This window comes from Lipotes vexillifer, unplaced genomic scaffold (genome assembly GCF_000442215.2).
Source record: "Lipotes vexillifer unplaced genomic scaffold, Lipotes_vexillifer_v1.1 scaffold395, whole genome shotgun sequence".
Lineage (NCBI taxonomy): Eukaryota > Metazoa > Chordata > Mammalia > Artiodactyla > Lipotidae > Lipotes > Lipotes vexillifer.
Window position 1 is genome coordinate 2,927,898 of NW_006797390.1, and position 12,654 is coordinate 2,940,551.

The following is a 12,654-nucleotide window of genomic DNA, read 5'->3' on the forward strand; positions in this document are numbered from 1 at the left end:
AAAGAGTGATCATGCTCCAGGAATTACAGGTTCCAGGAGGCAAAGTTCCAGAACTGTCTCCGATGAAGTGGTCCAATGAAGGATGGGGAGGTCTGGAATTTGCTAAGCCGAACTCTAGGCAGAAAAACCAAGAGGAGAGAATAGCTTCCCTTTCTCACTTTTCACTCCCTGCCTCACTCTCATCATGAAGGAAAATCTTGGAATCATGTTCTCTCTCACTGAAATATTATTTTTCAGCCCACAGGGAAGCCAAACTAGTCGGAGGGGACATTCCCTGCTCTGGTCGTGTTGAAGTGAAACATGGCGACACCTGGGGCACCGTCTGTGATTCTGACTTCTCTCTGGAAGCGGCCAGTGTGCTATGCAGGGAATTACAATGCGGCACAGTCGTCTCTATCCTGGGGGGAGCTCACTTTGGAGAAGGAAACGGACAGATCTGGGCTGAAGAATTCCAGTGTGAGGGGCACGAGTCCCATCTTTCGCTCTGCCCCGTAGCACCGCGCCCAGACGGGACTTGTAGACACAGCAGGGATGTTGGAGTAGTCTGCTCAAGTGAGACCCAGAGCACACGTTCAATTTGTTCCCGTACTGTGAAGAGGGGAGGGTTAGGTAGTCACAGACATCTTTTTAAAGCCCTGTCTCCTTTCAGGATACACAGAAGTTCGCTTGGTTAATGGCAAGTCCCCATGTGAGGGAAGAGTGGAGCTCAAGATTCTTGGGACCTGGGGATCTCTCTGCAACTCTCACTGGGACATGGAAGATGCTCATGTTTTCTGCCAGCAGCTTAAATGTGGAGTTGCCCTTTCTACCCCAAGAGGAGCACCTTTTGGGAAAGGAAGTGGGCAGGTCTGGAGGCACATGTTTCACTGCACTGGGACTGAGCGGCACATGGGAGACTGTCCCATGACTGCTCTGGGTGCATCGCTATGTTCTTTGGGGCAAGTGGCCTCTGTCATCTGCTCAGGTAAGAGAAAAAGGGCAGCCAACGATGAGCCTCTCCCATGGTGGTGTGCCTTAAGAGAGGGTGTAACTATAGTGAAGAACAGAAGTAACAGGGAATGATCCATTTTGAGGGATCGTGAGAAGTGTGCCAGAATATTAACTTCATTTATCTTTTTAGAGGGAAAGTAAACTTAATTTTCACGGACCTCATAATTATTTAGTGCCTAACCATGTGCCTTCTCAGATTCATTCCCAGCCTGGTTGACCCATCCACCTTTCTCTAAAGCTATGTTTGTCCTAGCTCACCTATTTAACACTCCAGCTGACCTCCTTTCCTCACCCCAACTTTTTGTATCTCTTGTGACTGATGACGTTTGGTGTTTGCAGGAAACCAGAGTCAGACGCTACCCCCGTGCAATTCATCATCCTCGGACCCAACAAGCTCTGTTTTTTCAGAAGAAAGTGGTGTTCCCTGCATAGGTAAGAATCAGGGACCAGTCTATGAAAATGATCTCAAAATCCTTAGAAATGCATTTATATTTTCTTTTCTCTTTGTAGGGAGTGGTCAACTTCGCCTGGTAAATGGAGGCGGGCGTTGTGCTGGGAGAATAGAGATCTATCATGAGGGCTCCTGGGGCACCATCTGTGATGACAGCTGGGACCTGAATGATGCCCACGTGGTGTGCAAACAGCTGGGCTGTGGAGGGGCCATTAATGCCATTGGTTCTGCTCATTTTGGGGAAGGAACAGGGCCCATCTGGCTGGATGAGGTGAACTGTAATGGAAGAGAATCTCGTATTTGGCAATGCCATTCCCATGGCTGGGGGCGGCACAACTGCAGGCATAAGGAGGATGCAGGAGTTATCTGCTCAGGTAAGTTCTGCATAATTACAATTGATTATAATTATATAAGAAAGGACTGAGGTGGGGCAAAGGGTAGTGAAGGATATTAATCCGAGCAAATTCCCTAAAATACAGGTTGAGAGGGAACACTTGTGAGATTCAGGCTGCCAGAAGTGTGGATTTGATGAATTAGTGCCACCTCATGTGCAAGGTAGTATAATATCAGAAAGAGAAAAATTCAGAAGTGAGTTTGCATATCATGAAAATGACAGCAAAACTAATCATAAGTTCTTTTATAAACATATGTGGAGCTGGATATTGGGTAAGGATTTAGTGCACCACTTGATGATAGCTGTATTAATAAAGTAGATTAAAAAGGACAGCAGAAATACATTTGGTGCTACATTCTACAGAGAAAAAGATAATCACCATGCCCAAGTAATTTTTAATGACAGATAAATTACCATAACAGGGCACTGCTCTTGTTTTGTATACGTGGTAAGATTTTAGAAAGCATTGTGAAGTGCAGAAATGTACTCAGTTGTAGTGTATGGGAAAAAAGAGCGCTATGGCTTAGGGAAGTGAAAAATTCTGTATGCCAGAAGAGATTTTGCTATCACTCACATTCAGTGATGTAAATCTGGTAGAGGACATACACAACAAAACCGTGAAGTGTCAGAAAGGGAAATATTTCATTTTAAGGAAATGTATATAAAACATTGGTTTTAGTGGCTGAGTATCTCAATAAATTTTAACTATCAAGGACAACTGCCAAAAAATGAACAGAATAGGGTTAGAAAGCTAAAATTACAGTAATTTAGGGAGAAAAAAATCCAAACTATGTAATTCATTAAAGGCTCTGAGCCTTTGATTAAGATTTAGAAGTCAACTTAGAATCACTGTTGGCATTTTAAACAGGTCTCTAATTACAAAATCCAAGACTAGAAAACCAGAAATATTTATAGAACAGATACTATATTTTAACAAAATCTACCAAGTCATCCAGAAGTTTCTAAAGAATTACTAGTAGTGAAATTACTAGTGTATCGTACCTATTTTTGAATCCATTCTCACATCAGAGTAAAGGGAGAGAGTCCTCTGAATCTTCAGAAAAGATTTAAAACTGCTAACTCTCTATCTCACCCCAGAGTTCATGTCTCTGAGACTCATCAGTGAAACCAGCAGAGAGACCTGTGCAGGACACCTGGAAGTTTTTTACAATGGAGCTTGGGGCAGCGTTGGCAAGAGTAACATGTCTGCAGCCACGGTGGGAGTGGTATGCAGGCAGCTGGGTTGTGCGGACAAAGGGAGCATCATCCCTGGATCTTCAGACAAGACGATGTCCAGACACATGTGGGTGGACAATGTTCAGTGTCCTAAAGGGCCTGACACCTTATGGCAATGCCCATCATCTCCATGGAAGAAGAGACTGGCCAGCCCCTCGGAGGAGACCTGGATCTCGTGTGCCAGTGAGTATTGTTGGACTGTATGAAACTTCCATTCTGTAGCTCCACTAGCATCTTCTGGTCTAACTAAGCAAGAATGAGTGAACTTTGGTTAATCCTTATTCTACCTGGATAATGTAATGGGTTGTATTTAATTTGGCCTGTAGGTACTCAGGATCAGTGATCATTTCCCCAAAACTATCATACTCTGACGGTCTTCTCAAAGTTTTATTCAGTTGCTATCTCCGTGAACAAATGAGAAGAGAATATGTAATTCAGCATTTGACTATTGAATCGCCCCATTTTTCTTTCAAATAGTATCTCGTTACATTTAATATAAAGAGAGAAGCAGTCAGAAAGATCAATCCTGACTTGTTTTCCCATTCTACACCTTTTTAAACTACCTGGTAGTTTGAGAGAATTTAACATTATATAATTACAATGTTAACTTTATCTATTTGACATTTCCAAGGTCACACTAACATTCTTTTTTAAAAAATTTTATTGGAGTTTAATTGACTTACAATGCTGTGTTAGTTTCACGTGTCACACTAATATTCTTATGTCCAGGATGAAATACACCCAGTTTGCTGGAGGGACATATGCTTTCATAAAAGATGAATTTTGTAAAAATGTAAAATTTAGGGCTTCCCTGGTGGCGCAGTGGTTGAGAGTCCGCCTGCCAATGCAGGGGACACGGGTTCGTGCCCCGGTCTGGGAAGATCCCACATGCCGCGGAGCGGCTGGGCCCGTGATCCATGGCCACTGAGCCTGTGCTTCCGGAGCCTGTGCTCCACAACGGGAGAGGCCACAAAAGTGAGAGGACTGCATACCGCAAAAAAAAAAAAGAAAAAAAAAAAGTAAAATTTAAAATACACATTAAATAAGCAAAGTTTTAAAACAGATTTTTTAATATCATAATCCTTTTATTTTTAAACATCTTTATTGGAGTATAATTGCTTTACAATGGTGTGTTAGTTTCTGCTTTATAACAAAGTGCATCAGCTATACATATACATATATCCCCATATCTCCTCCCTCTTGCGTCTCCCTCCCACCCTCCCTATCCCACCCCTCTAGGTGGACACAAAGCACCAAGCTGATCTCCCTGTGCTATGCAGCTGCTTCCCACTAGCTATCTATTTTATGTTTGGTAGTGTATATATGTCAACACTACTCTCTCACTTCATCCCAGCATACCCTTACCCCTTCCTGTGTCCTAAAGTCCATTCTCTACGTCTGTGTCTTTATTCCTGTCCTGCCCCTAGGTTCTTCAGAACCATTTTATTTTTTTATTCCACATATATGTGTTAGCATATGGTATTTGTTTTTCTCTTTCTGACTTACCTCACTCTGTAGGACAGACTCTAGGTCCAACCACCTCTCTACAAATAGTTCAATTTCATTTCTTTTTATGGCTGAGTAATATTCCATTGTATATATGTGCCGCATCTTCTTTATCCATTCATCTGTCGATGGACACTTAGGTTGCTTCCACATCCTAGCTATAGTAAATAGAACTGCAATGAACATTGTAGTACATGACTCTTTTTGAATTATGGTTTTCTCAGGGTATATGCCAAGTAGTGGGATTGCTGGGTCGTATGGTAATTCTATTTTCAGTTTTTAAGGAACCTCCATACTGTTCTCCATAGAGGCTGTATCAGTTTACATTCCCACCAACAGTGCAAGAGGGTTCCCTTTTATCCACACCTTCTCCAGCATTTATTGTTTCTAGATTTTTTGATGATGGCCATTCTGACTGGTGTGAGGTGATACCTCATTGTAGTTTTGATTTGCATTTCTCTAATGATTAGTGAAGTTGAGCATTCTTTCATGTGTTTGTTGGCCATCTGTATATCTTCTTTGGAGAAATGTCTATTTAGGTCTTCTGCCCATTTTTGGATTGGCTTGTTTGTTTTTTGATATTGAGCTGCATGAGCTGCTTGTAAATTTTGGAGATTAATCCTTTGTCAGTTGCTTCATTTGCAAATATTTTCTCCCATTCTGAGGGTTGTCTTTTCATCTTGTTTATGTTTTCCTTTGCTGTGCAAAAGCTTTTAAATTTCATTAGGTCCCATTTGTTTATCTTTATTTGTATTTTCATTTCTCTAGGAGGTGGGTCAAAAAGGATTTTGCTGTGATTTATGTCATAGGGTGTTCTGCCTATGTTTTCCTCTAAGAGTTTGATAGTGTCTAGCCTTACGTTTAGGTCTTTAATCCATTTCGAGTTTATTTTTGTGTATGGTGTTAGGGAGTGTTTACATGTAGCTGTCCAGTTTTCCCAGCACCACTTATTGAAGAGGCTGTCTTTTCTCCATTGTATATTCTTGTCTCCTTTATCAAAAATAAGGTGACCATATATGCATGGGTTTATCTCTGGGCTTTGTGTCCTGTTCCATTGATCTATATTTCTGTTCTTGTGCCAGTACCATAGTGTCTTGATTACTGTAGCTTTGTAGTATAGTCTGAAGTCAGGGAGCCTGATTCCTCCAGCTCCATATTTCTTTCTCAAGACTGCTTTGGCTCTTCAGGGCCTTTTGTGTTTCCATACAAATTGTGAAATTTTTTGTTCTACTTCTGTGAAAAATGCCACTGGTAGTTTGATAGGGATTGCATTGAATCTGTAGACTGCTTTGGGTAGTATAGTCATTTTCACAATGTTAATTTTTCCAATCCAAGAACATGGTATATCTCTCCACCTATATGTATAATCTTTAATTTCTTTCATCAGTGTCTTATAGTTTTCTGCATACAGGTCTTTTGTCTCCTTAGGTAGGTTTATTCCTAGGTATTTTATTCTTTTTCTTGCATTGGTAAATGGGAGTGTTTTCTTAATTTCACTTTCAGATTTTTCATCATTAGTGTATAGGAATACAAGAGATTTCTGTGCATTAATATTGTATCCTGCTACTTTTCCAAATTCATTGATTAGCTCTAGTAGTTTTCTGGTAGTATCTTTAGGATTCTATATGTATAGTATCATGTCATCTGCAAACAGTGACAGCTTTACTTCTTCTTTTCTGATTTGGATTCCTTTTATTTCTTTTTCTTCTCTGATTGCTGTGGCTAAAATTTCCAAAACTATGTTGAATAATAGTGGTGAGAGTGGACAACCTTGTCTTGTTCCTGATCTTAGAGGAAATGGTTTCAGTTTTTCACCATTGAGAACAATGTTGGCTGTGGTTTTGTCATATATGACCTTTATTATGTTGAGGTAAGTTCCCTCTTTGCCTACTTTCTGAAGGGTTTTTATCATAAATGGGTGTTGAATTTTGTCAAAAGCTTTTTCTGCATCTATTGAGATTACCATATGGTTTTTATCCTTCAGTTTGTTAATATGGTGTATCACGTTGATTGTTTTGCGTATATTGAAGAATCCTTGCATTCCTCGGATAAACCCCCTTGATCATCGTGTATGATCCTTTTAATGTGCTGTTGGATTCTGTTTGCTAGTATTTTGTTGAGGATTTTTTTTTTTTTTTTTGCGGTACGCAGTCCTCTCACTGTTGTGGCCTCTCCCGTTGCAGAGCACAGGCTCCAGACGTGCAGGCTCAGCAGCCATGGCTCATGGGCCCAGCCTCTCTGTGGCATGTGGGATCTTCCCGGACCGGGCCATGAACCCGTGTCCCCTGCATTGGCAGGTGGACTCTCAACCACTGAGCCACCAGGGAAGCCCTCTCATAGCGTTTTGGTCAGAAAAGGTACTTGATACGATTTCAATTTTCTTAAATTTACCAGGGCTTGATTTGTGTCCCACGATATGATCTATCCTGAAGAATGTTACATGAGCGCTTGAGAAGAGAGTGTATCCTGTTGTTTTTGGATGGAATATCCTATAAATATCAATTAAGTCCATCTTATTTAATGTATCATTTAAAGCTTGTGTTTCCTTATTTATTTTCATTTTGGATGATCTGTCCATTGGTGAAAGTGGTGTGTTAAAGGCCCCTACTATTATTGTGTTACTGTCGATTTCCCCTTTTATAGCTATTAGCATTTGCCTTATGTATTGAGGTACTCCTATGTTGGGTGCATAAATATTTACAATTGTTATATCTTCTTCTTGGATTGATCCCTTGATCATTATGTTGTGTCCTTCTTTGTCTCTTGTAATAGTCTTTATTTCAAAGTCTATTTTGTCTGATATGAGAATTTACTCCAGCTTTCTTTTGAATTTCATTTGCATGGAATATCTTTTTCCATTCCCTCACTTTCAGTCTGTATGTGTCCCTAGGTCTGAAGTGGGCCTCTTGTAGACAGCATATGTATGGGTCTTGTTTTTGTATCCATTCAGCCAGTCTATGTCTTTTGGTTGCAGCATTTAATCCATTTACATTTAAGATAGTTATCAATATGTACATTCCTATTACCATTTTCTTAATTGATTTGGGTTTGGTATTGTAGGTCTTTTCCTTCTCTTGTGTTTCCTGCCTAGAGAAGTTTCTTTAGCATTTGTTGTAAAGCTGGTTTGGTGATGCTGAATTCTCTTAGCTTTTGCTTGTCTGTAAAGGTTTTAATTTTTCTGTCAAATCTGAATGAGATCCTTGCTTGGTAGAGTAATGTTGGTTGTAGGTTCTTCCCTTTCATCACTTTAAATATATCCTGCCATGCCCTTCTGGCTTGCAGAGTTTCTGCTGAAAGATTAGCTGTTAACCTTATGGGGATTCCCTTGTATGTTATTTGTTGTTTTTCCCTTGCTACTTTTAATATTTTTTCTTTGTATTTAACTTTTGATAGTTTGATTAATATGAGTCTTGTCATGTTTCTCCTTGGATTTATCTTGTATGGGACTCTCTGTGCTTCCTGGACTTGATTGACTATTTCCTTTCCCATATTAGGGAAGTTTTCAACTATAGTCTCTTCAAATATTTTTTTCTTCTTTCTCTGGGATGCCTATAATTCATATGTTGGTGCATTTAATGTTGTTCCCGAGGTCTCTGAGACTGTCCTCAATTCTTTTCATTCTTTTTTCCTTATTCTGCTCTGCGGTAGTTAATTTCCACTATTTTGTCTTCCAGGTCACTTATCTGTTCTTCTGCCTTAGTTATTCTGCTATTGATTCCTTCTAGTGAATTTTTAGTTTCATTTATTGTGTTCTTCATCATTGTTTGTTTGCTCTTTAGTTGTTCTACGTCCTTGTTAAACGTTTCTTGTGTTTTCTCTATTCTATTGCCAAGATTTTGGATCATCTTTACTCTCATTACTCTGAATTCTTTATAGGTAGACCACCTATTTTCTCTTCATGTGTTTGGTCTGGTGGGTTTTTACCTTGCTCCTTCATCTGCTGTGTATTTCTCTGTCTTCTCATTTTGCTTAACTCACTGTGTTTTAGGTCTCCTTTTTGCAGGCTGCAGGTTCATAGTTGCCATTTTTTGTGGTGTCTGTCCCCAGTGGGTAAGGTTGTTTCAGTGGATTGTGTAGGCTTCCTTGTGGAGGGAACTGGTGCCTGTGTTCTGGTGGATGAGGCTGGATCTTGTCTTTCTGGTGGGCAGGACCACATCTGGTGGTGTGTTTTAGGGTGTCTGCAATCTTATTCTGATTTTAGGTAGCCTCTCTGCTAATGGGTGGGGTTGTCTTCCTGTCTTGCTAGTTGTTTGGCATAGGGTGTCCAGCTCTGTAGCTTGCTGGTCGTTGAGTGGAGCTGGGTCTTAGTGTTGAGATGGAGATCTCTGAGAGAGCTTTCACCGTTTGATATTATGTGGAGCCAGGAGATCTCTGGTGGACCATGTCCTGAACTCAGCTCTCCCACCTCATAGGCACAGGCCTGACTCCTGGCTGGAGCACCAAGGGCCTGTCCTCCACACGGCTCAGATGAAAAGGGAGAAAAAGAAGAAAGAAAGAAAAAAATAATAAAATAAAGTTATTAAAATAAATAAAATATCATTAAAAATTAAAGTGATGAAAGAAAGAAAGAAGAGAGCAACCAAACCAATAAAGAAATCCGCCACTGATAACAAGTGCTAAAAACTATACTAAAAACAAACAAACAAAAAAGATGGAAAGCAGAACCCTAGGACAAATGGTAAAAGTAAAGCTATACAGATAAAATCACACAAAGAAGCATACACATACACACTCACAAAAAGAGAAAAAGGAAAAAGCAATGTATATCTATATATAAAGAAAAAGGAGTAGAGCAACCAAATCAATAAACAAATCTACCAATGATAATAAACTCTAAATACTAAACTAAGGTAAACATAAAACCAGAAACAAATTAGATGTAGAAAGCAAACCCCAAATCTACAGTTGCTCCCAAAATCCACCGCCTCTATTTTGGGATGATTCGTTGTCTATTCAAGTATTCCAGAGTTGCAGGGTACATCAAGTTGATTGTGGAGCTTTAATCCGCTGCTTCTGAGGCTGCAGGGAGAGATTTCCCTTTCTCTTCTTTGTTCTCACAGCTCCCGGGGGCTCAGCTTTGGATTGGGCCCCGCCTCTGCGTGTAGGTCGCCGGAGGGCGTCTGTTCTTCGGTAAAGGAGCCGCTGATACGGGGGCTCTGGCTCACTCAGGCTGGGGGGAGGGAGGGGTACAGAATGCGGGGCAAGCCTGTGGCAGCAGAGGCCAGTGTGATGTTGCACCAGCCTGAGGTGCACCGTGTGTTCTCCTGGGGAAGTTGTCCCTGGATTGCAGGACCCTGGCAGTGGCAGGCTACACAGGCTCGCGGGAAGGGAGGTGTGGCTAGTGACCTGTGCTCGCACACAGGCTTCTTGGTGGCGGCAGCAGCAGCCTTAGAGTCTCATGCCCGTCTCTGGAGCTCGTTTAGAGAGTGCTCTGAATCCCCTCTCCTCATGCACCCCAAAACAATGGTCTCTTGCCTTTTAGGAAGGTCCAGACTTTTTCCTGTACTCCCTCCCGGCTAGCCGTGGCTCACTAACCCCCTTCAGGCTGTGTTCACGCTGCCAACCCCAGTCCTCTCCCTGGGATCTGACCTCCGAAGCCCGAGCCTCAGCTCCCAGCCCCGCCTGCCCCTGCGGGTGAGCAGACAACCCTCTCGGGCTGGTGAGTGCCGGTCAGCACTGATCCTCTGTGCAATCCTCTGTGTGGAAATCTCTCCACTTTGCCCTCTGCACCCCTGTGGCTGCCCTCTCCTTCACGGCTCCGAAGCTTCCCCGCTCCGCCACCCGCAGTCTCCGCCCGCGAAGGGGCTTCCTAGTGTGTGGAAACCTTTCCTCCTTCACAGCTCCCTCCCAGAGGTGCAGGTCCCGTCCCTATTCTTTTGTCTCTGTTCTTTATTTTTTCTTTTGCCCTACCCAGGTATGTGGGGAGTTTCTTGCCTTTTGGGAAGTCTGAGGTCTTCTGCCTGCATTCTATAGGTGTTCTGTAGGAGTTGTTCCACATGTAGATATATTTCTGATGTATCTGTGGGAAAGAAGGTGATCTCCATGTCTTACTCCTCCACCATCTTGAAGGTCTCTCCTTTATTGGAGTATAATTGCTTTACAATGGTGTGTTAGTTGCTGCTGTATAACAAAGTGAATCAGTTATACATATACATATGTTCCCATATCTCCTCCCTCTTGCGTCTCCCTCCCACTCTCCCTATCCCACCCCTCTAGGCGGTCACAGAGCACGGAGCTGATCTCCCTGTGCTATGCAGCTGCTTCCCACTAGCTATCTATTTTACATTTGGTAGTGTATATATGTCCATGCCACTCTCTTACTTCATCCCAGCTTACTAAAACAGAGATTTTTAAAAGAGTTTCAAATCTCTCTTTTCCCCGTGACCTCCTGGGAGTTTTATCTTCTCAGAAATGATCTAGATGTCTCTCTCTGGCTTTTCAGACAAAATAAGACTTCAGGAAGGAACCACTAATTGTTCTGGACGTGTGGAGGTCTGGCACGGAGGTTCCTGGGGCACAGTATGTGATGACTCCTGGGACCTTGACGATGCTCAGGTGGTGTGTCAACAGCTGGGCTGTGGCTTAGCTTTGGAGGCAGGAAAAGAGGCGGCGTTTGGCCAGGGGACGGGGCCCATATGGCTCAATGAAGTGAAGTGCAAGGGGAATGAGTCCTCCCTGTGGGATTGTCCTGCCCTGTCCTGGGGCCACAGTGACTGTGGCCACAAGGAGGATGCTTCTGTGAAGTGCTCAGGTGAGTGCAGGGAGTCTGGATTGAGCTTGGAATCTCTGGCAACAAAGAGAGGGTGGGTGGTGAAGTGCGTTATGGAAGGACTGGAAGTACCAACCCAGGGATCTAGTGGGGAAAGAATCATGATGTTTCAGTCTGAAGAATGATGAAAACATGTGTTGTTATACATTGGCCTTCACCGAGGACAAGCACATAACTTACATGTATCCATGTGCAGAGAGATGAAAAACTAGGCACCTCTAGTTTTGGGTGGGAAGGAGTAATTTTCTTGGTTGAGAGGCTAAAGCCTCAGACAGGAAACAGACATAGTGGTTCCATATATTAATCCCAGAACTGAGTCTCTCCTCTTTTCTCCTACAGGAATTGCAAAGAATGAAAGATCACTAAATGCCACAGGTATACAAGGGGTTTATGAGCATGGGACTAATTGTCTGCATTATTTAGAATCCCTCTTATTAAGATACTTTGGGTCAGAAGTTCTGAGGATTTGAAATTTACTTCAGCACTCCTGTATCTGACTTGAGAGAGGGATAGTAACCAGATCTTTTACCTGGGATAGTATCCCAGGTCTTTTAGCTAAGACGTTATTACCTCTTGTGATGTTTACCTGTGCTCAGGTCACTCATCCATTGTTGCACTTGGGATCCTTGGGGTCATTCTGTTCGCCTCTCTCACCGTACTCCTCTTGTGGATTCAGAAGCGAAGACAGAGACAGCGGCTTACAGGTCTGAGCCAAATTATGTTGTCTCTAACGTTTCTATGGGATAAGAAGTTTCTTGGGATAATAAAACCAAAAAAAAATTAGATTCAGGTATCAAATGGCCAGAAAGAAGAAACCTAGTAGAGATCTAAGCAGCTTCCCAAAAGAGGGAACAAGAATTCAAAGAAAAGGGGCACTGCTTGTACTGATGATTGCTATACATTATCTACATGTATAATTGGGACATTATAGAATTGATAGTTTAGAATGAGTATGCTTGTATGGTTCAGGATGACTCCTTTATTGCCCAAACATTTATTTGCTCCTACTGTATACTTATTGCTAATTTCACTGTTCCGTCAAGAAATGTGCTAGGTTCTGAAGATGGTTCAGACTCGGATAATCAAATGTTTTTGTCTTCGTGGAATTTCCAGTCTAGTGGAAGAGATATACATGTAAACAAATAAATAGCAATGTATTATTGTACAGTATTATGAATAAGGAACAAAGGGGCACAGAGAATAATTTACTGAGAGGGGAAGCGGAGTATTGGAGGCTTCTAGGAGGTTTTGAGACAAATTTTGAAGATAGAGATCAAAGAACTGGGTAAAGTGCACTCCAGGGAAAGA

The 12,654-nt window shown here is 42.0% G+C and overlaps 1 protein-coding gene across 1 annotated transcript in view; it reads left to right on the top strand.

Annotated features, from left to right (window-relative positions):
- Positions 1–12,654, top strand: part of CD163 (CD163 molecule) — a 35,493-nt gene that overhangs the window by 17,394 nt on the left and 5,445 nt on the right. Inside the window, exons 7-14 of the mRNA XM_007469374.1 lie at positions 238–552; positions 650–964; positions 1,330–1,422; positions 1,501–1,815; positions 2,934–3,254; positions 11,020–11,328; positions 11,686–11,721; positions 11,943–12,050. Coding sequence (XP_007469436.1) covers positions 238–552; positions 650–964; positions 1,330–1,422; positions 1,501–1,815; positions 2,934–3,254; positions 11,020–11,328; positions 11,686–11,721; positions 11,943–12,050 — 1,812 coding nt within the window. The remainder of the gene's footprint in view (positions 1–237; positions 553–649; positions 965–1,329; positions 1,423–1,500; positions 1,816–2,933; positions 3,255–11,019; positions 11,329–11,685; positions 11,722–11,942; positions 12,051–12,654) is intronic.